Raw genomic sequence first — 27925 nt, forward strand, 5'->3', positions numbered from 1 at the left:
GTTTGGATGTGGGTGGGCTCAAGTTATATAAATTTCAAACTTACAAACTTGTTTTAATTGCAGAGGTGATGTAATTTCCCCAAAAAATGTAAGTCATGGCAGCATTTAATTCATATTTTTCATTAAAATGTCTTTTTGCATGAGTTGAACTAAATATAGGGGCTTAAATTCTGGTTTAGTTTGGCTGAACATGTGTTTAATTGTCTTGCAGTCAGTTGAATAAACGATCATTTGAATCTAGATAAAACTGATGTGAATAATTAAACTTCATTTCAGCACACACACACACACACACACACACACACACACACACACACACACACACACACACACACACACACACACACACACACACACCTAAAATACTTTATGTGCGTTTTAAATAGTTTACATTTTTTGCATGCAAATTTTTTTATCAACCAGCGCTCGTCGTAGTAAACTTTCTTTCGTTTCCAAGGGAACGCCTCTTGATTACAACGCATGCGCGACAAATCTTCACCCTTTTCCGCGAACATCAAAACGCTTGTGCTTCCCCGTGTGGATGTTTTCTCAGCTGACATTTGTTCGTCAAATGAGGGCTTGTCAGGTGTTCATACCCGCTGTGGTCGCTCTCGGATTAATTGTCTCTCCTGTGTTTTGCCAAAATGTGAACTCAAGTGAAATTGGGACTCAGTTAAACGGCTCTGCCGCTGATTTCGGGGCATACAAAAAGCAGTTTCACCGCACGTATGAAGTAAGCAGCGAGGAATTTAGTCGCCGTCATCTCAGTTTTCAGGTATGTAAAGTGAGGGAGGCGTAGAAGAATTCTCAAGTGCCACACTTAGCAAGTGTGAAGTGCTCAGACAGAAAACTGAAAACAAACTGGGGGAGTACTTCTTGTTAGACCACGCCCACTCACGTAGAAGAAGGAAATACCGAAAGTAATTTTGGAAATTTTGGTGGATGTTACATTAAATATAGATATAAATATAAAAAGCATACAAATACTGGCATAAACTGAGATTAAGTGAAAATTGTACTACAACATTGGAACAATAGTTAACACTGGTGTTCCGAGTAACATGAGGGAGGTGAACATAAAGTTGCAGCTTAATAGCTGAAGTCGTATGAAATAAAAGCAGCTGTGCGATCAAGAACATTTAATTTAGTCTTTCACTCTTACCTGCTTCCTTATTTCCCAACTGGTCGCCACAGTTTTATACTGTGTATATTGATATAAGATAAGATAAGAGATAAGATAGAACTTTATTAATCCCTCGGGTGGGTTCCTCTGGGAAATTCGACTTCCAAAAAAAGCACAGCAACGACCGAAGTTACAGTTACAGAATTGTTATATATATATACACACACACACACACACACACACACACACACACACACACACACACACACACATATATATATATAAATACAGAGACAAATATAAATAAAATATACAAAGGGGATAAATAGAATAAATAGGAATAAAAAATAAAAATACAAGTGAATTGCACATTTCAAGTATTGAGTCTATTGCACTGTTGACTATTTACAAAAAGTATTGCACAAGGTATTGTACAGTGAGGTGCAGAGGCACTGCAGCTTAGTTGTTCCCCCCTCCTTTGTCCTCCTGTTTCCCCTCCCTCTCCCCTCCAGAGAGGAGTTAAACAGTTTGATGGCGTGTGGGACAAAGGAGTTTTTAAGTCTGTTAGTTCTTGTCTTGGGGAGAAGCAACCTGTCACTGAACAGACTCTTCTGATTGTTTATGGCCGTGTGCAGAGGATGCCCAGCATTGTCCATAATGTCCAGCAGTTTCTTTAATGTCCTTTTCTCTGCCACTGTCACCAGAGTGTCCAGCTTCATGCCGACCACAGAGCTAGCCCTCCTGATCAGTTTCTCCAGCCTGGATGAGTCCTTCTTTGCTGTGCTGCTCCCCCAGCACACCACAGCATAGAAAAGTACTCCAGCAACCACCGACTGGTAAAACATCCTCAGGAGCTTCCTGCAGATGTTAAAAGACCTCAGCCTCCTGAGGAAGTACAGTCGGCTTTGGGCTTTTTTATACAGGTGCTCTGTGTTGCATGACCAGTCCAGTTTATTGTCCACCCACAGCCCGAGGTACTTGTACTTGTTGACCACCTCCACCTCCTCCCCCTCTATCTGAACCGGCAGTGGACCTTCTCTGGACCTCCCGAAGTCCACAACCAGTTCCTTAGTCTTTGAGGTGTTGAGTTGCAGGTGGTTTGTGTGACTCCATGCGACAAAGTTCCTCACCAGACTTCTGTACTCCTCTTCCTGATCATCCCAGATACACCCCATGATGGCCGTGTCATCTGCAAACTTCTGAATATGGCATAATTCAGAGTTGTAGCAGAAGTCAGAGGTGTACAGGGTGAAGAGAAGAGGGGACAGCACAGTTCCCTGTGGTGCTCCTGTGCTGCTGACCACTGTGTCAGACGTGATGTCCTTCAGCCTGACGTACTGTGGTCTGTCGGTGAGGTAGTCAGAGATCCAAGCCACCAGGCAGGGGTCCACCTGCATCCTGTTCAGTTTTTCCTGAAGCATACAGGGCCGGATGGTATTAATGGATGGTATCTTTTATAAGCTGCTTAATATGTTTTAACATCTGTCAGCATAACATGCTTAGAGTTTTTTTTGGCTTTTATATTAACAATTGTGTGTTTTCTTAGTCAGAGTTGGATAAGAAAAGTTTTGAGAGGTTTCAAATACATAAATGTAGATTATTTTAATTTCCCTTTCTATCAAAAGTATTGAATATCTACATGAACAACTTATTTTAAAGACCAGAGTTTACTGTTATGTTTTTCTTTCCTTTCCCCCCCTCTCATTTAATATCATTGTACCGTTTCATTTGTGTAATTGCAGAGAGCTACAATACGGCACACCTATCTGAACTCATTTTCCACAGAAACACAGTCTGCCAAGTATGGTATCAACCAATTCTCTGACCTTTCACAGGAGGAATTCAGAGGTAGGTTGATATTTTGACATAGAGGTATGTTTAGTGAATCCTTTGGACATTTTATTAATTTATATTTCTGTCCTGCCTTTTGTTAAACTAGGCTGAGTCTGCAGAATCATAGTTTACACTTGTGTTTGTATAAAAAAAGAATGACTTTGAACTGTATCTTTTATCCACAGATCTGTACCTGGGAGCAGTCTATGAGAGAGCTCCTCTCTTCTCTGGACTGAGTGTAAAGGAGCTCCCAGACAAATTTGACTGGAGGGACAAGGCAGCCGTGGCACCAGTCCAGGACCAGCAAGCAGTAAGTTTTACACATGATACTGTAGGTATACTGTACATGTGGGAGGTTAGCTGGAGATGCTTTAGATGCAGAGACATAATTGGACATATAAAGTCATGCCTTTTCATTATTTATGAATAAAGCAATCAATCAACAAACAGGTACAGAATACCAAATACTACACAGGCTTTGATAATGAATGCAAGTCTTCACCAGTAACACAGTCAAAATTATGATGTAGACACTTGTCAGGTGATTCTTTGCTTTTCACTTTTAAGTAGGTGAAAATTTATGATGCCCTGTGCAAGAGACTTCAGTGCTTCAGTTTTAAGGGTGAATATACATTTAACACTTTTTAAACATTTTTTATTGTAATTTATTATTTTTCTCCCCACCAAAGTGAAAAAAGATGTGAAAATTGTAAAATAAAAGCAATTTTAAGTGGTTTTAGTTGATCATAAGCACCTTGAGGCAACTGTTGTTGTGATTTGATGCTATATAAATAAAATCGAATTGAATTGAATTTAAAAGCATCTAATTGAAAATAACACAGAGAAGACAAAACGCATCAAATGTTGACATGAGAATGTGTGGCTGGTATTGTAAGTGTAAGAATAACATTTCTTAACAGAAAAAGAATGTAGGGATTTCATCATATACATCTATGTGAGGGACAACTGAGATTTTGTACTGAAGATCATTGCATGGGCTCAGAGAGGACTCTGAAAATCGTTGTCACTGAACCCAGTGTATCCCTTCATCAACAGATTCAAGTTAAAAATTATTTTTCATCTATAGAGAAAGCGTATGTAAACAAGACCCAGAAACTCTTTTGCCTTCTCTCGGCACCAAACTCTTTCCCGTGTTCTGGACAATCAAAACTTGAAACTCTTTTTAGTAATCTCGAATGCCTAATCATCCAAGCTGAAATGTGGTAGCTTTGAAATATAGAATATTTAAGAATTTATGCAGACATTTTTTTTCATTTAAAAAAAAAGTCTAACATTCTTGTTGTCACATGTCTCAAAGTGAGAATTAAGGTGAGTGGAAAGAGACTTTTTTTCCCAGATGGGTACATTGGGAACGCTCTTCAAATATGAAGCATTTAATATGAAGTACCAGAGAGGAAAAGGCATATTTGACTCAAAGGCGACCTCGGTAATGGTAGTGGAAGAGCAAAGGAGCAATGACAAGCTAAACCTCTGGAGCTGTTGCTCAGGGAGCAGAATGGACCTGGGGGTACAGAAGGGAGAGGGTTAGTGAGACGGAGTTGTTGCTTGTCCCTGCTGAAGATACACTTTTTGCTCTTTTTGTCCTTTATCTCTTTACTCAGTCAATTTGCCATAGGGGATGATGATATTGCTGTAAAACTGTTGTCCTAAGGGAGAGACATAACCGGTTCAGCTGAACGCCATCATGATCATATATTTTACTTTGCTCTATTCAGGTAAAGTTTCGCACTCCAGGGAGATGCACTAAATGACCACTCTCACCTACCACTCTCCTCTGCTGCGGTTTTACCGGTCAGATTTTTTTTTTCTCTAGTTCTGCCTGTGGACCTGCTGAGTTTTTATAGTACATAGATGGTGAGACAGAATATAAACTGCTGTAGGATGCACACAGACCCGATATATCAAACCACTCACATCTTGTTAATGCTTCTTGATCCATTTTTTTTTTTACCTTTCTTGATTCCATGTTTGTGTCTTGAGAACATTTGATCACTTTAAAAGCAGATAGCCCTAATATTGTGTATACTCAGCACATACTTATGTTGAGACCAGGCAATATTGACTGATTTTGCTTTCAGCATTGATTTTAAGCCGTGAAACCATATTGAGCAGCAAAAATTGGATTTTAACAGAGAGCTCAGTTTTTCATTACATCTATGGTAATACATTTATGCCAAGTAAGTGAACTGAGCATGCAATATTAGGATGCCGTTTGGAGAATAATATTTGCTTGTGCAAATATTAAGCAAAAAAACAAAACACACAGAAGAATCCCTCACATGATGAACTAGTGTATGTACCAGCAAAAAAAGCAATACTGGTTTCAGGAAAGCATTTTTTAATCTATATCAGATATAAAATATGAGAAATTATTTTGCAGTCTGAATACAATAAATAAGCCATAGACATAAAACCTTAAATTAAGACCTTTAACTGAAGCAGATATTCACATTTTTCTGAAGCGTGTGCATACCTGTGGTTTTTCTGTCAGCAGATGGCAGCAGAAAACAATCGGTCACAGTCACATTATCACGTACCGCGAAGAGCATTTAGAAACTGAAGCTACTTGATTAAACCGTCTAAAATCTTGTGTCAGTCTTATAACACTGGCAGAGGGCTTTTTAGATGATTATTATAGTAGGATTATATAGACAGATATGCATAGGTAGTTCATTTCCAGAAATAAATAAGAAATAGCTCCTTAGGATGGTACAGTGTGAATAGATTCTAGGTCAGGAGCTGGATCTAAATAATGCTTGCGAGATTTTTTCTTTTCTCTTTTGTCTCATTTCTGTAATTTTACCTTCACAGTGTGGGAGCTGTTGGGCTTTTAGTGTGGTTGGTGCCATACAGTCTGTCCATGCCATAGGAGGCTCACAGCTGGAGCAGCTCAGTGTGCAGCAGGTTGTTGACTGCTCCTACCAAAACGCAGGCTGTAATGGAGGCTCCACAACTCGGGCTCTGAACTGGTTAAAACAGGTATGCTGATAGTCACACAACGTTAACAGATTTTTAGGTCTTATAAAAGATGCTTCCAGAATCTTAGCTTATAATACCTGAAATGACCAAGGTTGCAATTAACATTTCTGTATCACTAAGGCAACAGGAGAAATTGAAAATATGGTACTGTCTAAAAGTCCGAGGCCACCTCTCATTTTTCTGTTCTTTGCTTCCAAGGTGCCAAACTTTCTAATATTTTGTAAGTGTCTTGAACAGTAATTCAACAATACTTTGTTCCTGTTTCCTGTTTAGTTGAATATATGAAAAATGCCAATGATAAGTTTTACAGGCATACAATATATTTTTGCACCAAGGTGATTTATAAAGAAAATTTAGCCAAAAACCAAAAAAGTGAGTAAACTGGACATATGGAGTACAAAAGAAGAAATGACAGTCCTTAAAAAATCTATCTACAGCAAATGAACATTATCTGAAAGTCATGTCCTTAAAAAATGGGTAAAAATCGAGCAAAAAGCTGACAGAGGACCTGAGAGATGCACCTGCACTTCAGATGATCCTTCTGCTGTTCACTGAAGCCTCATGGGAAATGTTCTCAGTGGATAGGTGGCTGTCAAGAAGCCATTTTTAAGAAAGGAAGAGAGTGAGATGGTGAGAAAAGACTGAAGTATGTCAGCTTAAACAAGAACTGGACTGAAAATCTGTGGCAACAGGTGGAGTGATGAATTCAGATGTGACATATTTGGTTTGGAGGAAGTGAGGAGAGGTACCACAGTGATTAGTAAAACATGGTGGAGGCTCTGTCGTGGTTTGGGGCTGCATTTCAGCCACTGGTGTTGGGGATCTTGTCAAAACACTATCAGTCAATGGGCTGGCCTCCAGAGAGCCTCTGTCAAGGTGTCACCTTGACAGAGCATATATATACTATATTCCCATATATCTTTGCATGTTTCAGTAAATTGCTGCACCTGCTTCCCAATTTTCCTAGCAAAATTTAAGGAAATGAGTGGGTGGCTTAAAACCTTTGCACATCACTGTAGAATCACACGATTTAAAACTTTAGCATCTATAAAATCTGTGTAACATTGTTTAGACATACACATTAAGAAAAATGAAATAAAACAGAAATGCTGTGTACTAATGTTCCTTATTTGCTTTGCAGACCAGAATGAAGTTGGTGAGTCAGTCTGAGTATCCCTATAAGGCCAAAACAGATATCTGCCATTTTTTCTCCCAGTCACATGGCGGTGTTGCCGTAAAGAACTTTACAACACATGACTTCAGGTGAGACTTTATTTTTTTATCAAGTTTTCTACAAGGAATAAAATATTAACTTCATAAATTTAAGGAGAATAACATGCAACTTTAATGTGGGTTTCATAAAGTACCAAGGACGGAGAAATGGGCGTGGGATTGGTTCTGTGCAATCACAGTGTTTACTCTGTCAACACAGACATCGATAACTCACTAGCACAGAGGTTCTTAACTCCGGGTCAGTTCTTTTGGCCCAAAGGTGAATCTGATTGTTTTTACTTAAAATTGAACAGAACAGGGACTTTGCTTCGTGCATATGTAATGCCTTCTGTTGTTATTGTTATTTTGCCTTCTCAGTATAATACTTTCATAGCTAGGCTCTGAACCCACTGTTAGAGCAGATTTAACTGAGCATCCAAGTAACCTAAGATGATGTTTATTGTTTATTATTATTTATTTATGTGCAATCTTTTAAACAATAGTATACATTTTAATTGTTTAATTGTTGAAACTGTTGTTTTCGTGATGTTTTTCTGCCAAACATGAATGAATTTGTTAAAAACATGGAGGGCTGCCATGTTTCTTCTAATATTTTTATTACAGTGTCAGTATGCAACCATGACCTTGAATGGTACAAACCTCATTTATCATAGACTCCATATACTGGAAAAGAGTCTTGGTAGTGATAATTTACTGTGCTAAAACACAGCAAATTATCACAACCACGACTAGTAAGAAACAGGAGTACTGTCTGCCTGGCAATAATTCTGCAAGTAGTAGCAACTCTCTTGGTGCAAAGTAAAAGAACTACAAATCACTTGTCAGGGAAATGGGGGGACAAGTGAGCTGAGATCTGCAGTACCATCAACTGGCCTTCAATACCATGGAGGCAGAGTGCCTCATCAACCTGTGCTTTGTAGGATACAGCCATGGGAAGCTGGAGAAAGGAGAGTTAAACTTGAGAATAGATTTGTACTGCTGCTGCAGGACCCTGGATCTCTGTGAGATGGCCTAGATAACCTCTTATCTTCACACAGCAGTTTAAGGACTTAAAGTAGTAATGGAAGTAAAAGACTACAGGGAGAAATAGCAACTAGACCTCAGACTCTGAATGTGGTTGATTTTGCTTCTTTAACTCAAGAGCGATTCAAAAATATACTGCTTTTCTAAACTCAGTAATCGGGTTGGACACCCAGCTATGAAAAATGTACACATGGACCAAATCCATTTTGGAAACAAATAAAACAATCAGCATTTTTGTAATGGGATTTTACCAACATGTTGTTCATTCTACTTTAATATGGAGGCATTTATCAGAGAAGTTCATAAACTCAACTGATTATTTCAACTACATGCACACTCCATGAAGTGCTTTAAAAAACAAACAACAACAAACATCTTTTTTACATTCATCTTTTTTAGTGGAGTTGAAATTTGTGTTAACGAGTCAAAAGTAAAACAGTCAGCCACCCCAGCTGCTACCTGACAAAAGTTAAATACATGATGAATGCCATAGCCAGGAGATTCTCACTCTGTATACTGACTACCAAGGTTTGGAATTCACAAAGGTTTGCAGAAACTCAGTGATACTTCATTTCTATATCATAAATATTTCTTGTTTTCACCAAAGCCTGTCAGACAGCCTCGGGCCTCTCAGTCGCTGCTGCCAGAATTGTAACAAGAGGTTAGAATTTAAGGTGATATTCTTAAATCGGACACTTTCAAGTTCTGTTGCTGGTTTATAAATCACTTAGAATCAAACTAGGTTAGGCTGCCTTCTGCTAGTGTGCTGCATACAGATGGAAACAACTTCCTTCCTGATGATATATCATGCACGCCAATCTAGCCACTTTCAAATTTAACCCAAAAACTCACTTGTTCTCCCTTGTTTGTGATGGATTGGTTTCTGTGTTTTATAGTTGTTGTTTTCAGGTCAGCTTCTAATGGCATAACTGCAATGTAGATTTATTCATAGCGGACTGTTATGTTCATATTTTATTTTCTTTGGATGCATTTTATTTCCTTTTGCATACTTACCTGTCATTCCGTGCTCTTATATTTATAGTTTATTGTGGCTCACTGTTTTTGAATGACAGTTTTGATGCTTCCCTTTGTCCGTGTAAAGCAGTTTAACTTCCCTCTGTTTGAAGTGTGCCATGTAAATAAAGCCACTTTGCCTTCCTAAACAGAACTTGAAAGTGAAGCGCTGATATTGAGATTTACTGCATATCAACACAATGTTACTTAAATTCCTCATGTTCTCTCATCCACAATTCACTGATCCAGTCTAAACATTTTCCTTAGACCTGTTTGTGTCTTCTGAGGGGTCTCAACGTTAGGTCACGGAGTTTATCAAGCTGCTGGAATTGGATGTTTCTGCAGGGTGGAGACTTGGGGAGGTCACAGAGACGGCTAATCTCATGGTTAAACCAGATTTTTACTGCTGCAAAACACCATAAAGTTTTAACACAACCTCACCATAAACCCAAATGACTTTATTCTGACTTTCTTCGGTATAGATTTGGCACAAACAGGGGCTTCGAGCACCATATGTAGTAAGGCTGGCAGAGTACAGCGTGACATAACCCCAGCGGGAATCATCTTGTGGAAGGACAGAGAGTGTAACTGAAGAGGCCAGTTTTTGAGCAACAAACTGACGGGAGAAAATGCACCACATTTAGTAAAAATCAAACAAAACTGATGTACTGATAATTGAAGTTGATTAGTTAAATATTCTTGTACAACATTTAACTGCCTGACTTTACATTAGAGTAGTAACGTAATTATAAGAACACGTTGTGCTGTGTTTTTTTTTTTTTGTTTTTTTTTTTCCCCAGTGGTCAAGAGAAGGCAATGATGGGTCAGCTAGTACAATATGGCCCTTTGGTTGCTATTGTGGATGCTGTAAGCTGGCAAGATTACCTGGGAGGCATCATCCAATACCACTGCTCCAGCCAATGGTCCACCCATGCTATTCTGATTGTCGGCTATGACACTACCGGTAAATACTACCACATGTCACATTTAAGTGAGACAAAGTATTTTGAATAGTTTAAAAAATATGACTTTATAATTTATTTGAGCTAACACAATTTTCGATTTTTAGAGGTTTGTAATCCACTGTGAAAGTAGTTTAAACCTGCATTTGATCAGAGTTTTTAGCTTATTTCGAATCCTTAAAAATACATTTTTTCTTTCAAGAGAAATATGAGCCAGCAGGAGGAAAAAGTTTTACATGTCAGATCTGAAGACTAAATAAAATTAAAATGTTTTAATTTCTCAAGGTCCTAAGAACCAAAGTTCCTTATTTCATCTCAACTCTTTTACAACTCCTGCTTGTCTAGTTGCAAGTAATTTACGAGATTAAAGCAGAGTATGAGTTTTCTTTTTAAAATTGCCTTATTTACAGTGTATCATTAAGTATTTTGCTATTTCACCTTGTACCCTAATGCCCTGTTCTCTTAGCATACAGTGATCAAAGGTTAGCTGAAATTGTAATCATTAACAATTTGTGTACTCATGTTGACGTGATGTACCAGATGTTCTGTTTAGTTCGATGTTTATCTACTTCTTTTGGGATCCAGAAAGTGGACACTTATGAATATTAGAGGCTAAACACTAGTTTGGTTACAGCTGTGTGGTAGCAGCTATCTCATACTTTATTTATGGGCATAGTTTAGACAAAAATACTTTACATTTATTAACATCAATTATTTCAAACACTTCTGTTTTCTAGGTATTACGCAAGCATTGGAGTGATTATGCAACAGTCTAATGTGGGTGCAGCACACATACTAAACACAAGTAGATCTTCTTTACCTAGTAAATAATTCAGTCTTAAATGCATGTTGTCTTTCAGGGGACATTCCATACTGGATTGTGCAGAACTCCTGGGGAACAAGATGGGGAAATGAGGGCTATGTTTATATAAAAATAGGTGGTAACATTTGTGGTGAGTTTGACCTTTGATCTTGACATTTTATGTTTATATGATCTTTCAGCTTAAGATGGGTGCACTGAAGTGTCCAGAATCTCCTTGGGGAATAACAGTATTTCTCTATTTTCTTTTTCTTTTTGCAGGCATTGCAGATTCAGTGGCAGCTGTTTTTCTTTGACGTGTGTGTGTGTGTGTGTGTGTGTGTGTGTGTGTGTGTGTGTGTGTGTACCAGTGCCAAAATTCAAATCATTCATCTGTTTGCTTTCGAGTACCACTTTAAAATAAAATAAAATACTTTTATAAAATACTTTATTAATAAAGTACCAAATAAAATACTTCATACTGTTGGCAAGTGTTGAATTTTAATAGAACAATAAAACACATCACTGCAAAAATACAATAACATGAATTGTTCCATCATATAAAACACATCTTATTAAATACATACAGATATATGTCATAGGTTATGAGTCATACATTTGGCTATAAAGATATTTCATTAATGAGTGCATAAATACATGACAAAATTAATTTAAAACTTTACAAAAACAACAACAACATTATGTACAATTTTATGGTTCATATTTATTCTGTGCAAATGGTTTTGTTTTAGACGTTGATGTGTTTGGTTCATTGGTTCATCATTTGCTGTACACCTTTATGCACTCAAGACACATCTGAGTAGTCTGAAATGGCTCCCTCCATGACACCATCACTGTGCTGAGATGAAAGATGATCCATTTTTGTAAAAACTCATCATCGCCACCAGCGTTGTCCTTGCACTCACAGTTTGATCACTGCTCTCACTGATCTGTTTGCTTTCAGGTCAATCTCAGCCAATTTACATAAATTTATTGAGGAAACATCTGAGCACCTCTTATCAAGGAGCCATCTGCAGTACTTTGTGGCTCACTGTCAAGATTAAAGTAAAATAGTCTTAATTTGGCTGTTTAAATATTTGATTTATTATCTGTCAGACATTGCATCATAAGCCTGCAGCATAATTTATCTTGATTTTCTCTTGTTTGCTAAGCATTAATATGTACAAACGTAGTTACTTTGTTACGTTTACTGTTTTTGTGCATTTATGTGTGATGTAAGGACATCACGCCTTCAAATCAACCCGTCTGCGTTATTCTTCACTCCAACATCCAGTTCACCTAATGTCAAATTAAAATACCACATGACCTCGAATTTCATCTCACCTAGATTTGAAATCCTTCTTAATAATATATAGTGTTTGATAAAACTGGCCATATGTTGAATTGCCTCCATTCATGAAAACACATACACTTCATATTTCAGTGTATGAGTTCTTTAAAGGTACACTGACAAGATGCCATGCATTGTTTCTCATGAACATCAACAAAATGTATTTCTTTGACCTGATTTTCACCTCTCATTGAACTAAATAATCCGCTGCTGGGAGATCTGTTTAAGTGAAAAAGCCTGGACAGACGAGTGAGATGCACTCTAATCCGAGTCGTCACTGCTGCAGTAGGAGCTGTCGCAGCACTCAGCCGTGTACAAAAAAGTGTGAATGTTGGGATTCAGCTTGGGTACCCAGTGGCGAGGCACCAGGAATGTTGCCAGGTTGAAAAGGTCCACAAAAACTTTGTATCGGTCACTAATTAAAAAGATCAAATATAGAATGATTTATTTAGTATGTGCTGAATTTAGTCTTCTGAGAAGCAAAAAATAAACTGCGGTTCACATTTTATTTTACTCTTGTGTTGTTTCTTTGAACTTTAAATATATTGTCACTGTGCATTACAGAAGGAGCTGCTACATGACAAGTTAATTAAGATAAGCAGAGTAGCACTGTGCTGTCTTTATCTAAATTAACTCTGAAGTGTTTCGGATACTTGCTGTGTGAAAATAAATGTCTAATCATAACATTATTTTACATCATACAATACCTGACAGTTGATCTAAGATAGTGGTAGCCAGACGACCCCCCTGTGCCAGCTTTGCTGCCAATCATCCGGTGAACCATGCACACATGATTGTCTACAAAAAAGTAGGGGAGAAAACATCCAGGAATAGCCATTGTTATTTTGTCCATTGGCGATAGGTTGTATTGATCAGCGGGCATGGAGGATGTTATAAGGTTCTTCTGCCTCTTGGGTTCAAATCTAACTTTAAAGTTTAGTAACTTTGTAGGCTTCTTTGTTAGTCCAGTTCTGCCCTTGGGCAAAAACAACACACTGTAGAAAACAAATATACTTTCCTTTCCCCTCAAACTTTCTTACTCTGTTTACACGTAGCAAGCAATGGTGATGCCTCGGTACTTACATCTCCATTTCGTCATGAGGGTGTCGATATCCATGAGGGATGTGAGCAGCTGGAAGGGAACCTGGAACCTTGGCTCCTCCCTTAAAGGTAAAAAAAAGAAGAAGATTTTATGTTTCACAGATTATAATGTAAAAAACAACAACTATTTTCTCTACATATCAGCTATAACATGAGCACAACTATCACCTGTTCACTACCACCAGTAAGTTACCGTATTAAATTTTGCATCTGTTATCACCTTCCACTAACTTCAGTTACCTCTGTTGACTTTTGCATAGACTCAGTAAATCTCAAGTGACAATGTGTCCTTACCGCAACCATTTGAAAGAAAAAAAAAGCTGGTTACCACACCTTTTAATAAAGCTTACATTTTCAGGCAGGTTTCACAAAGGGGCCTGTGATATGGAAAATTTATGTGGGAAGAACAAATGAGTACCCTTGCCTCAGGGACTAGCACTGAGGCGTTCTTGTGCAAGACTTTCCACTGAAGCTGTTTGCAGCCTCCAGGTGTTAACAACTTAAAACTATGAATAGGAAGCAAATATAACATACAGTGTCACCACTAGACCATTAAAGGTGAGGAAACCTTCTAAAACAAACTAAACATACCTGTAGAAGTATATCATCAGAGCACCTTGCAGAGCCTTGTAAGAGAGTCTCCTCTCACCTTGTTAACGAAAGGGAAATTTTTTATTTTCAAGGTAACAAGAAATGTTGGTGTTTACATCCTTTTGTAAACTAGAGTTTCAATTTTAAAGTCCACACCTTGCACAAGATAAGCTTCACTTTGTGTTAAATAGAGGCTGTAAATAAACATGATAAAGCCTCGGTGATTATGGCATCTGATTAAACACTTACCCTTGCTGACAAGGTGATCGTGGCGCTTTTCGTCAAACAGAGATGTGAAAAGCTCCCTCTGTCTGACCATCTCTGCCATCAGTTCCTCTTTCTCTTCAGAATCAGGCATTTTCTTTAAAAGAAAATATGGGAGGAAAAAAACAGCCGTCTCTGTCAGTCATCGGTGTACTCCAGGGACAGCAAAAAAAGAAAAAGAAAAAAAGTTTGTTCTGAAAGCTGGAGCCATCTCTTACCTCAATTTTCTCCTTCTCCTGATTTAACCCATCAAGTATATTGATTTCCAGCCTTTGCCAGAAATTGAAGCCATCCACCTCCAATCCAGGAGTTCTCTCCAGCCACTCCTGAAAGAACAGCCCAGGGTTTATACTCACATGTATGCTCTAGCACAGGGGTGAGCAATTAATTTCGCCAAAGGGTCACATGAGAAATTGGGACTGTCGTAGAGGGCTACACCATGGAGCTTATAGAGAGACAAAATTAATATTGAGCAGAAATGGGTTCAGTTTATTGGTTTGGCCCTTTACAAAAGTCCCAGTTTGTCATGTGGCACCTTGGCAAAATTAATTGCCCACCAGTCCTCCAACAGGACAAAGAACAACAAATTCATGTGTTTTCATTACTTACTAACTAAATCAAAAATGGTAGCCCTTCCACATGTATGTGGCTGTAAAACATACCTCAACTAACTTTAAAAGTGTTGGTTCCTGCTCAGTGGAGAGCAGCATCTCACTGTCATGACCTTTAAAGTTGTCCCTGTAATGGCGTCTGTTGTATGGAACCCTCAGGTTGTCTGGAACTCCAATTTTGTTCTCCAAGAGCCGAAACTGGAGGCTTTGGAAGCCAGAGGCCGGAGACAGGTATTCCCTGTATACACAAATAAGCATGCATGTACACAGTTAAGCCAGAGTGCAACGTTGTGGAGGAGTGCATGTTATATTGCTTTTTGGAGAGGAGTTTACCTAAAGTCAAAAAAGTCCAAGGCTGTCATTGTTTCCAAAACTGCAAACTGGTCAACCAACAGTCTGAAGATCATCACAACCCTGTGGATGCGAGTGTTGACTTTGAGCATGTTACGTTCGTCTCGGACCTTCAGAGGAAGAGCAAATGTTAGGGGAATTATTGCTTATCATATTTAAGCTTGCAGGTCAGGAAACAGTCTAATTAAATAACTAGTTCTTTTTGTATTTCCAACAATATTTTTTACAAGTATAACATATAATGTATATTTCTACCTAAGCAAGATATTAAATTACAACTGCTGTTCTGCTATTAGTCTGTAAATACCTGATCACAAACTTTAGTATGACTAGTGAATGTAATTTTTTAAACAGAGGCACTGAGTGATTGTGACGGTGTTCTCCACTGATGGTTTTCTTTAAAATGCATTTTAAATCCTTCATCTTATTGACTTCATTTTTCTTATTAGCACTCAATCTTTAACATTTGCAGTGTGCATCTAAAAGTAGTAGCAGCAGTGCAAGATACATTTCATTTTTCTCTGTTTTAATTATGAATTTACAATTGCTTAACCTTCTGTTACCACAGAAATATAACTTACATGACCGCTGATGAAGATCTCTCGCACAGAGTCCAGTTCAAACAAAATCTGTTTGAACCAAAGTTCATAGGCTAAAATAATAATAAAAAAAAGATCTTTAAGCGTCATAAATATATATAAGTATTTTATTTTGAGGTAAGGACAAAGGTCAGTAAGCAGTCAAGGCTTTTACATTTTTCTATTCACTGGTGGAGAAAGAGAGAAATGAAGGAAAAAAAGGTTGAACTATTTCTATTAGTGTGCAGCGGCTTCTCACACTAAGTGGATGCAACCAAAAACCTCCATATCCTTCACTATAGGGGTGAAAGAGTCTCCCTTTAATTTAAAATTGATTTTCATTTTTCACCTGTCTCTAACTGTCTGTAAACAAGGTGAATGATTTACAATCAAATCAACATTTAAGTAAAGTTCATGACTGGATTCAATTTTGCTTTCTTGAGAAAATGAGAAAAAAATAATTTCAAACAAAATGAAGCTCAACTTACCTTGATGGGTGACAATGAAGAGGTGCTCATCATGGATCTTATCGGCTTTTAGTTCACTTTGCAGAACCTGAGCTGTGAGTATTTTGTCGAGCTGAGGGTTGGAAAGAGAGAAATCAATTGATATAAAAACTTTGATTGAACAACAAATGCAAATTTCAGTACAAATATAGATTTGTACCTGCAGGTAGTCTCCATAGATAATTCCTCCTCTACTGGCCTTGTTGACCCCTGCCTGGGAGTCATCCTCATCTTCTTCAGTTTTGGGAGGTTTATTTTTGAATAACCTGGAGTACAAAGAGAACACCTCTGGTTACTTGTTTTCCCATCAACAAGATTAGAAATGTAGGTAACATTTTTCTATTTAATGTATGTGAAAAAAGGGGATAAAAATCCAAGAGTGTAAGTGTGATTAAAAATATGAACGCACAAATGCTTCTTCTCAAAGTACGGACATCCACTCATGACTTATTCAAATCGGTGGCAGCAAAGATGTATCCTTGTTCATTGACTAATATTTACTAAAAGAGTTTTCAACACAATCCGAATTTTTAAAGACTTATCTTGTCCAATCAGTCACAAGTATACAGTTACCATCCGGCCCGCCTCTATTTTTCCCTTGGAGCTGCTGTTTATCTTTACTCAGGACTGATGTCTGGACTTTGTTTGACCTGCTAAAAGAAGGGTCACGCAGACCAAAAATAATAAAATAAGGGCATATTATTTTTCTGCATTTACGAAGCTATCAGGAATATCAAATGACCTCCACATTATAAGGTTTTGAATTTGCAATGCATTGCTTGAGGGTTTTGATTTAGACGTGGCTGTCTTAGTCACTGGGCTTCAGTGTTTACACTCAGGGATACTCTGTTTATACTCTATGAAAAAACGGAACTTATAAAGATAAGATAGACAACACCTGTCCTTGCTGCGAAGACAAATATGGGCTTCATCTGTTTTTGCTTCTGAAATGTTACGGGGACTCTGTAGATGCAGCCCAAAGAAGGAAGAGAAATACTGCTTTTAGTATTTGGTGGTTTTAGCTGTAACAGGTTTAGCCACTGATTAAAAACATAGGAGTGATTTTGCTTTAATTTAAAAATGGAAATCTCATTTCAACAAGGTCCTTAAAACAATTTCTCTATCTTAGAAATATTAAAGTTACAGTTCCCCCCCCAGCTTTTAGCACTGGTTCATACAGTTCATTTTTATTGGATTATTTGAACCCAGCAAAAAAAAGAAAAACGGGTAGTTCAGAAGTTGCTTTACCCAACTGCTTAAAACACTCTCACAATCTCATTGCTGCATCACAGACAGAGAATGTAAAGTGTATATATATAGTCTCCGTTGTATTTTTTTTTTTTTTGCATCATAAGATTGTTTTTTCTTGTTGTGAAATAATTTGTTTACTATGGTGTTATAGCAAGTGTTTTTATATTAGATTTTTCAGGACCTTCTGTATTAGTGTGGAAGTCACGAGAAATCCCTGATGACCGTTTGTATGTCATTGAACTCAGCTGTAAACATTTGCAGTTTGGTTAATATTCTATTTATGTTGGTGGAGATTGGAAATGCGTGGTTTTAAAGTTACTGAGTGCACATGATGTTTCCTTATAGTACTCCTTTAAGTACTTTTCTAAGTATTTCTTCTTATAAATGAGGTTCAGCAATATACATACCTTGAAGAGACGGAGTGTTTTTGTCCACTGCTTGTTGGAAGCTGAAAATGTCATTCATGTCACACTGTAATAGCTGCCATGCACATGGGAAATATTTGTTGTTCTCACAATCCACATGGTCTGTGTAAAAATAGTTCTGTTGCTCCCCACTACCCGAGCCACATCACAACACACACACAGTGCTTTTGAACAACAGTGAACTCCGTTTCATCCGCGTGAAACTAAGAATCCACAGTCCACTCTCTCTAAATCGTCCCTGAGATCATTAGCTCTCTCTGTTTTGTATTTTTTTTAAAACACTCTTACCAAGTAGTCCCATCAGCGTGCGCAACAGTTCTCAGAAGATCAGAGGAATGATAACAAGCAGCTATTTCTGAATTGGGACATGGTACAAGCCTAGCATTATAAGGCTTCACGCTGAGCAAGAAGAGCAGCAAGAACCCCAAAAATCCTTTGTTCTTGTTCTCATTTAGTTGGGATGAATGGGATGCTGGTGGAGAAACGGCTACAGTGGATGAGATGTTTGTGAAGACACGAGACCTATTACGGTACATTTGCAAGTCTCACAAATACGACATGTATTATGACATGCCTTACTGAGTCAGACTGAGACTGAGTTACTAATTAAAAAAGGCAGGGATAAATCATTTTCTTGTTCTCACTGCCATGTGAAATGAAAGTTAACCATCTCTATCCACCCCCTCTCTTCTCCCTGTCCTTTAACAGGTATAAAGTCCTGGAATAAATCAATGTCATCTTTGTCTTCAGCTCGGCCTTCATATATAAATCACTGGACTCTTTATCCTCACAGTTAAACACAATCAGTGCATTTATAATTTAAATGTAGCAACAAATGTATTACAAAATGTAGCAAACAGATTAAGTAATAACTGTTCTTTTTGCTGTAGGCATCCTCTAAGTGGGAACTCCAGCAACACTTGAGGGAAGATGAACAACTTTAATAATAGACCAACGCGTTTCGGCTTGTGGCCTTCATCAGGGTCCCTGATGAAGGCCACAAGCCGAAACGCGAATTCTTTTATCCTTTCCATGCACCTTGGAAGCAGGTGAAGTTGTGCCAGAAAATTCTTTTTGCTGCGGCATCCTCTAAGTGGCAAACATCATAAAGAAAATATTTATACACTCTAATATTTTACCTTCTGTTTCTGTTGTTAGTTCAAACATTTTCCTTTAGAAAAATTGCACCTGTTTGATCCTTTTTTAAGTCGCTACTATTTAAGTTTAGTCAAATTTCCTGCATTTGGAAATCCTGCCAAAAATACTTTTACACATCAATCTGATTTTATCTCTACAGGTCCTGTTGATTTTTCATCAAACGGAAGCTCGACGAGTTGTCAGCTCAAAGTGAGTAAAAACAATAATGAGACTGCATTTGCTTGTGTGCTTGTTTGTTGGCAGAAGGGAAAAAACAGATCTTTTATGAGTCACGGACTACATGTTTAAATTTAACTTCCCCCTGGACATTTAAGAATTAAAATGTGCGTTGTCTCCGTCTGTTGATTATTAATGTGCTCATAATTATCTAATAAGCTCGGTTGATGAACATGATTGCACATATTTAACATCGCATCGACGTTCGCCGCTTTGTTACTGTAAATTCACCTTCGCTTTAAATTACTGCAGCTGTCTTTAGTCTCAGCTTTTTGTCAGATGATTTTATATGAATCTGAGGAGAGGAGATTTTTGTCAAAGCTTGCTTCAATTCCCTACATCTCTAGACTTGAATCAGAATTTATACTTGTAGATATTTCTTCAGTACTGTAACAGCTATTTTGATATAAAGTCCCCGAGCCACTTGAAAGTCAAAATCAACCACCTAAATAAATCAAGCCCGTTGACGTCAAACTGAAGTGTCATATGATCTTTGGTTTCATCTTCAGGTATCCAAGAGGGGGACATGTAGAGTGTGAAATCATTTCATGTTTGATGGTGTGATCTCATACCGCTACCTCCATCTGAAAAAAAGAATTATGAAACATGCTTGATTTTTTTCCTCTGTTGCTCTGATGTGGTTATTGCACAATGCTTTTGGTTCTTTGATGTTCTTGCAAAGTTCTGCCATCTCTTTTATGTAAGCCTTTGAAGTAGAGCTAGTTGCACTGCATAGTGATATGCTGCACTGTTGCTCTGGCAGTGTGGTCACAGTGTGATACTGCAGCAGTACTGGCGTTCATTTTAATATTACTAGTTTAACTATTCCATTTGATGTCTCTTTAAATTAACCTGGGAGTCTTTTCCCTCCCAACATCTGGCTTAGTAATCACTAGAATTTCACCAAATTATTTGAAGTTGGATCTCAAAGAAACAATATTTCTGACCCTTATGAAGGAACAGTAATAATTGCTGTTATAACAAGTGTGCTGCGATAAAGCAGGTCAGCCGGATGACTTTCTGAACTATGTGCTTTGTACCACTAGGGAGCATCAGAGGGCTTTTAAGAGAATGAAAGATTTGAATACTTCATATTTGGCATAGTCAAGTTTGCATTAGAATTCCGCTTTTTTTTTTTTTTTTTCCAGCAGGGGTTTGAAATGCTTTGTATGGATATATCAAAACAAATGGGGATTCGTATAAGTTCACTATAATTTCAACGTGAAGAACAACAGACGATGGCTCACAGGGGAACTTTAATAAAACATTTCATTAAAAGTTGGCAGTGAATGGGTGTGATATACCCAAAGGGATTCTGATGAAAACTTTGAAGGCATGTATTTCAGATTTTGTGCTGAGAAACATTAAAAGAGATGCACCTTTGTTGGGCTGTGTGTCATAAAATATTTTAAATGGAGAAACAAAACCCCCAACAACATATAAAGAAACTGGGGGAAGCAGAGAAGCTGAGAGGAGGACAAAAACAACAGTGTAAAACAACTTTTGAGCAAAGAATATTCGGCTCCCATTTGGTTTGAAATGCTGTTTGAAGTTTACCACGAAAAAGAAATCACTTTCATATGAAAGGGTTATTTTCAGACTTATACATTCCAACATCCAAACTCTTCTGCGCTTTGATGAAAAACACCGGAAAAGGTGATCACAGCCTAAATGTAATTTTGAGAAAATAAGCTTTTTATGTTCACACGCAAATTTATCCTTTGTGATAATGACGCTGACTGACTAGACTTTTAGTCAACTGTCTATACTTCAGCTTAATTAAACTTAAAATTTCTTCATCAATTTACATACTTCAGAATGCCTTCGAGCAGCTGACTTCAAAGTAATGCTTCATTTGTCTTCTAGGGCTTTGTAGCTCAGAAGATTTATTTTAAATCATTAATCTAATTTGAGAATTTGATGGGGTTTTGGCACTGCTTTTATTTTATTTTGGAATACTAGTGCTTTATATATGTTGCCATTTGGGAATGCTTCTGAAGATCAATCAAAATCAGCATCCGATTAGTAGTAGTCTGATTATGTGTTGCAGTTTCATTTTCACCTATATCTGCACAGTGATTCTTGTAGATTCACGTTTTTTGACATTTTTAACAATTAGAACTAAAACACTGTCGGACAAAAAAAGTCAATAACAAACTCGCCTTGATAAAGCTTGGCCCTAACACTGCTAATGAACACCCTTAATATCAAAAAAGTCTCACTTCAGAAATCTAAAAAACAACACACCCGAAAGAACCCCAATATCATTTTAATTAGTGCATTTAACATTCAAAAAAATGATACCTACCGAGAACATGGATGTGATCTATATTTGTATCCACTGTTGTTGTTTATGTGAGATGGGTTCATGAAATATTTGTGTTGATGAATTATTCATTGGACAGGAAAGCCAAGTCAAAAGGCATTATGCCCAATAAACATTAAATTTAGTGGAAGTAATAGTTGACTGCAAGTTATAGATACATCACCACTTCTAAATACTTGTCACCACATGCACAGGTTTCTGTTACTTACTTAAACAGAGCATTGTGAAGAAGCCCCAAATTAGCGATATTTGAAAGAATGACAAAAATAAATAAATAATTAAATAAATATATATCTATATATCTATATATATAGATATATAGATATATATATATATAATTTTTTCTGTGAATCAATGTCTCACATAAAACTAAAAGAACGAAAATAAAAATCAGCTGGACTTTATTTATGTATAAACACAACATAAATTACTGTTAAGATGACTAGTACAGACATTTATTCAGTTTCTTAAAAAAATGCCATAAAACTCTTGCATAATTTACAAAATGTGGTGTCCCTGTGCTATCCAAGACAAAGCTGTGCTTTGTCCCACCGGGCAAAGTTCTTCATACCTTTGCTGTCCTTTTGTTGTTGTTTTTTTTTCTTTTTGTTGTTTTTTTTCTCACAATGAATATCAGGTACCGCATTTAAACACGTTTCTTTTTTTCCTGTTTAAAATTATCTCAACAAGAATAAGACATTTTGATGTTTACAGTGCTAAATCTGGTATACATAGTGGTTGTTTGGTGAGAATATTTCTATAATCAGAAGTCTCTGATTTCAAAACAGAACAAAACAAATACTCAAGGACACTGCTTGCTCTGGGACTGCACCCACGAGCCTGGTACTTCTAGAGAAGTGCAGATATGCATAATGTAAACATTTCCTCTGCTCTTACAATAATTTGTTGACCCAACTTTCCTTGATGAAAACAACAAAAAAACCAAAAAACCCAAACACCTAAATTAGCTCACTGATTCCTTAAAGACACCACTATTCCTCTGTTTCAGAGTCCAGAAGGCTTGTGCTACAGAGGAACTGACCTGTAACTGCCATGTTAAGGCGTAGCGTAGTTGAACATTTACTCTGTAGTGTCCAGGTCACAATGCACAGCATTGTTTTTAACTACTTCTGTTTTTCTCCTCTTTTGTTTTTCTTTTTTCTTTGTTCCTTTTTTTTTCTATTTTTATACAAAAACACAATAACACTCAGGGCACTCACCAGCAACTATTAATTAAAGTTGCTTTTCATTTCTGTCGACTGGAGAGTCTCCACCAAAACAAAGTCTCTTTGGCAGAAAGTACACCTGGTATTGTTACCTCTTCCCAATTTCACTTTGCCGGAGAAAGTGGATGTTATTAGTGCTGTCTGCTAGTTCCGGGTACTGCTCGATGGAAAGCACATAGTACCCATCATATCCCAAAACTTTGCCACTACTCAGAAGCTGCCTCTTCTCCCCTTCTGTCCAGGGGCGAACCCCTTCCTCACCGTCCCTCACTCGCTGCTGCTCTTTGGCCCATGCGCCTGCCAGGGCACGCTGACGTGCAAGCTCGATAACTCGCGCTTTCTCCTCATCCACTGTGGATCCGTAGCGGATATGAAAAGCCAGAGCTCCAGCACGAATCTCCACATCAGCAAATCGCCGAGTTCGACTGTCCATGACTGTGGTGGACTGGGAAACAGTCACATTGACACCATTCTCAAGAGTCTTGTGTCCACTAGTGAGGTGTAACGCAGCAAGGTCAGCATCTGGAAGGCCTGGCTTGACAAAGTAGTGGGTGTCTCGCCCTTCTATGGTAAAGTGGAGGTCTTCTAGATAGAAAGCATTGTTGAGGATTGATGCAACCTTGATACAGTCCTCACTGGCCACGTTGAGTGTGTGAGTGTGGACACTGCCCTTGTAGATGGCAAACATAACAGCCCTTCCGATGGGAGACATTGCAGCTGAGAACCACAGCCAAGACTTTTCACCTCTCCGACCTCTATTGAGATGGACCTCTGGCAGCCGCTCGAATGACAAGAGAGAGTGTGCTTGTCTGGTTACTTCCTGCTGGACCCCAGAGATAGACTGTAGGAAAAGTGCAGTGAAACGTTAATGCCTGAACATGGCAGAACCTGACTCTCCAGGCCATTTAGAACCAGCTACTGCTCTGCTTCAGAGAGTTTTTCATCCCCATCCAAGATAATGGTGTTTTCAAGCTGTGTTCTCAAGCCAAAAGTAGATAAATCCCCCATGACAATTTTACTGCAACACTTTTTTGTGTTAAGGCCTTAGACCAAAGGAGCCAAGCATCAAAAAGTAGTTTTAACAGTAGCGACACCAGAATATTATTTAGAAAATTAGACAGCTTTAAAATATGTTCAGCTCGTAACTAAACTCAGACAGCGCAAAGAAAACTTTTCCTTATTTTCTGTTTATTATTATGCAAATATGGCCCAATTAAAACAGATCTTCTATGAAAAGCAATGCAGTCCAATTAGGAAATGGCAGCTTCAAAATACAGAGGTAAAAGGAAAACAATGGGAGGGGAAAAAAACTAACACCTTTTTTGTAATCTGGTCATCTGTAGAAGCAAAGGTTTTGTCTCAGTCGCTCTTCAGTTTATTTTGGGTTCAGTTTTGTCTGAGAGACATTAATTTTACCCACCGGCAGATCATCCCACAGCTGACTCTTCCTCAGTTCATACGATGGCATGCTCAAGTCAAACTTTGGGACTGGAAAACCAGGAATGGTGTTGTGAAGATGGAAACCAAAAGTTACTAGCCAGGTGTTAACATCTGAAAAAAGGAAATGAATTGAGGTTAAAATCTAAAGTTCTAACTATAGTTAAAGATTTGAAAATGAACTAGCTGCAAGAGTATGGCTGGTATAGTTTAAATGTGCTGACACAGTGACAGTGCGTGTGTGTTTCATGATGCCAAAATGTGGTCCTGGGGAAAAATATTCTAGAGGATATTTGTAACTCCCTGTGAGACTTATCATCAGCTGCGCCTTGAGGCAACTGTTGTGATTTGGCACTGTATAAATAAAATTGAATTGAAAATCGAATTGAATTGAATCTGGTTAAGAAATGTGATATTTTCCACAATTAATATGGTGAGATAGCATATTGGTGTCATGGCTGCTGTGATTCCATCTCAGACTGATCTTTAGCGAGAGCGAATTTCTTGAGTACTCACTTTAGTACATGTTTAACGCTAATTTGATGCTTTTGAAAACTGCATATTGAATAAATTAATAGCTTATATGAATATACATGCAATATTCAGATGTTAATAAAGCTAAATTGGATCATCAGATCAATGACAATCATCACAGCTGTTTAGCAGATTATGGATTAGATTTAAAATTAACTGGCAATTCAATGTTTTCAGGAAAAGCTGCCAAGTATTTGCTTTTTCTTGCTGCTTCTTGATAAACAGAAAAAAATGCTTGGCAGAAAAATCAATCATGAAAATAATAGCAATTGTTGCAATAGCACGAGCAGCTTCAGGTGCACATCTTACCTGCAACGTATTCTTTAACTTCATGGACTTTGCTGATGGGGTTGTTATTTCTGAACATGTACAGATTAAAAGGGACTGGCTCTTTGCCAATTTTTTTCCAAGCAGAAACATCTGGAATGGTCCACCTTCCAGACATTATATCATAATCCTTCTCCCCAAAGTGCAACAGTTTAGTCAGAGGATCATAAAGGCCCCCGTGAAAGCCGAGCACAAGCTGGAAATCTGGGTTAGAGTCCAAGTAGACCTCACCATATGCTGTGTATAGAAGCTGTTTGACCAGGAGGCCGTTGCTTGTGAAGACAGCCAGAGGTGTGCCGGTGTTATCACAAGCAATATAGAACTCCTCTCCACTGCTGATCTCCATAGCAAACACGTGGCCTTGTAGGTCATAGTAGAGTGAGGTGATCTCTGAACTTGAGTGGTTGTATACGTGTGTTATTCGAGCCGGATAGCTCAGATCTGCATAAAAGTACTGCAGGTGCTGGCCCAGGCTGCTCTTTGTGGATACTCTTCGGCCAAGTCCATCATAACGATACTGAATTGTCCAGCCGCTGCTCTTGCTATAAACCCGTACCAAAAGGCCTTTAGAGTTGTACTCAAAGATTTCTGCTCCCCTCTGACGAAGAAAACCATCTTCATCCATTCTATACTGGATGTCCCCGAGCCGGGTGATGCGGTCTCGCAGGTCGTAACGCAGAGGTAAAAGTCTGGCACTGTTTCCTGCATTCAGCAGGTGCAGATTTCCATTAAGGTCATAAGTATAGCGCCACATCACTTTGTCGTTTAAGAATACAGTCTGGAGCTGGCCATCCACATCATACTCATAGCTGTACTTGGTGGTATTAGCAAAAGGACCAATCTTGATCTCTCGCTTGGTGACTCTGCCCACATCGTCATATTGGAAAGTAATCCAGTACATGAGTGACCGAAATATCTCATACTGGATTTCCTTGATGCGTCCATGTGCATCAAAGTGTTTGGTATATGTCATGACTGCAGTGGATATGATCTGATTTATATCATAGTAGATCACCCCAAACTTTCCAAACTGCTCAACCTTTCCTGAGATGTCATCAAACTGGTATAAGTCGATGGGAAGTGGCGTTTCGTTTATGACGCCTTGTACACTGGTGACACGCAGGCTGCTGTCATAAGTATAATCAAAGCGTGCATTGACCATGCCATCCTCACTGAAGCGGAAAATCTGCCGGTCGACCAGGGGACCCACTTGCCGGTAGCGAATAGAGCAGATGAAACCTTCATTTTGCAGGTTGACAGTCTTCAGCACACCTGCTGTTTCATCATAGGTGAAGCTGACCCTTGTGCTGTCATACAGGATCTCTGACAGTTTATTCTGCCTGCGGTACCTGTACAGGACTCTCCGGCCTGTGCCAAAGTGACCTATTCTCAGCAGGAGGCCATCTTCACTGTAGTCCACCGCTACTGAGGCATTGCTCTCTGGCGGGTGATAAAGGTTCCTGTAGTAACCCACTGAACGAATGGTCTGCATGGTGTAGCGGGCCACACTTGGCATGGTGACAGCAGATAGACGGTCGAGAGAGTCAAAATCGAATATATACTGTCGCTGGCTGTGAAGCAGGAGAACCATGGACTAAAAGGAAAAGAGAAAATAGGGAATATTTCCTTAAGTTGGATAATATTTCTGAAATGCAAGACATCCTGAGTGCAAGCAGGGTGTAGTAAGATATATGAAATATAGACTGAGTAGTATTACTGTTTTTAGTTGTACTGCCTATTGTCTAATTATTGAAAAAGGTAATAAAAATACTACATAGACCTCTGTGACAATCTTTATGTTTACAGTGTAAAATACATAAATGAATAAAAATCGACTCCTTAACTAGTTCCATGCTAATGACTCACTGTGCAAATAGAAGTAATATTTATTTTTAACTCATCTTAGCCAGGAAGTCTTATTTTAGCTAATTTACAGTAGATGCAGTTAGGAGTTTGGCCTGCCTTCCAAGCATTTACCACTTTTTTTCTGTTAAATTGTCAAGCCCAGTCATCCGTTGCTACACTGAGGTTTCCTCTGCTCCCTGAGCCTCCTGTGTTACTTGTGTCAGAGTGTTGACATGGCCGCTCCAGGTCACGCAACACAAGGATGCAGCCTGCGACTGCTAAGAAAAATCTCTGCATATGTTTGTAGCAGAGCGTCCCTCTGCAATTTTAAAAACACTGCAAAACAACTAAAGAATATTTATGTGGAAAAAAGGGAGAGAACGATATAGCACCGAGTTGCTCTTTCCTGTTTGACATGCACCACTTGAAAGGTTAGATTTTAAATTCTTGCAGTAAATTTTTCATAATATACATATGCAAAATTACACTCTTTAAGATGGAGTTTGCTCATAATGTATTGGTATTGATCAATGAAGCACATTCTTAGAATTTAAACACCACAGCAACCTGAGTGTTCAGGTTTGCTTTAACCGAACATATTAATAAACCATTAGAACGCAGTGTATGCATTATTTAGATGTTGCCAATTAATATGTGATAAATACACTCTTACAAGAATTCAACTTGTTTTTGGTAACCCAGCTGTAATTTTAGCAAGTGGAGACGGAGTCAGATGGTGAGGTGTAGAGTTTTAGAAGGTTTCAGCTATTAGAGGTATGTAATTGCTGTCTGTTATTTAGCAAGATCACACAAATTCTATTAAGCTGAATTCCTTAAAGG

At 38.2% G+C, this 27925-nt stretch overlaps 3 protein-coding genes across 12 annotated transcripts in view; 1 reads left to right on the top strand and 2 right to left on the bottom strand.

The window, feature by feature from the left end:
• Window positions 1-494: 494 nt before the first annotated feature.
• On the top strand, window positions 495-11424 carry ctso (cathepsin O). Of its 2 annotated transcripts, XR_014913005.1 has the most exons (9): window positions 495-775; window positions 2866-2971; window positions 3142-3266; window positions 5789-5956; window positions 7098-7219; window positions 10027-10190; window positions 10926-10965; window positions 11049-11141; window positions 11270-11303. XR_014913005.1 is itself a non-coding variant. In XM_085415766.1 (8 exons), the coding sequence occupies exons 1-8, from the start codon at window positions 542-544 to the stop codon at window positions 11302-11304; spliced, it is 1047 nt and encodes a 348-aa protein (XP_085271892.1). In that variant the 5' UTR covers window positions 511-541; the 3' UTR covers window positions 11305-11424. The 2 variants fall into 2 exon arrangements, 1 of the variants encoding a protein (XP_085271892.1); XM_085415766.1 differs by lacking the exon at window positions 10926-10965 and having other exon boundaries at window positions 511-775; window positions 11270-11424.
• Window positions 11425-11547: 123 nt separating this feature from the next.
• Window positions 11548-16826, bottom strand: tdo2a (tryptophan 2,3-dioxygenase a). The gene is made up of 12 exons (XM_085415752.1): window positions 16750-16826; window positions 16501-16606; window positions 16323-16413; window positions 15838-15908; window positions 15239-15366; window positions 14957-15143; window positions 14513-14620; window positions 14280-14391; window positions 14031-14088; window positions 13422-13501; window positions 13046-13136; window positions 11548-12753 (listed from the first exon to the last, which is right to left on the bottom strand). Exons 1-12 carry the CDS (start codon window positions 16782-16784, stop codon window positions 12600-12602), a joined length of 1221 nt encoding a protein of 406 aa, XP_085271878.1. The 5' UTR covers window positions 16785-16826; the 3' UTR covers window positions 11548-12599.
• A 3904-nt stretch (window positions 16827-20730) lies between these two features.
• LOC146676871 (teneurin-3) overlaps window positions 20731-27925 on the bottom strand; it is a 146000-nt gene continuing 138805 nt past the window's right edge. For all 9 annotated transcript variants that reach the window (XM_085415828.1, XM_085415834.1, XM_085415819.1 and 6 more), the window contains 3 exons: window positions 25223-26834; window positions 24363-24493; window positions 20731-23783 (listed from right to left, as the gene is read on the bottom strand). In XM_085415828.1, the coding sequence (XP_085271954.1) occupies window positions 23031-23783; window positions 24363-24493; window positions 25223-26834 (2496 nt within the window). In that variant the 3' untranslated portion in view covers window positions 20731-23030. The remainder of the gene's footprint in view (window positions 23784-24362; window positions 24494-25222; window positions 26835-27925) is intronic.

This window comes from Rhamphochromis longiceps, linkage group LG2, assembly GCF_057381845.1.
Source record: "Rhamphochromis longiceps isolate RC_006_pf linkage group LG2, R_longiceps_female_GT1.1, whole genome shotgun sequence".
Lineage (NCBI taxonomy): Eukaryota > Metazoa > Chordata > Actinopteri > Cichliformes > Cichlidae > Rhamphochromis > Rhamphochromis longiceps.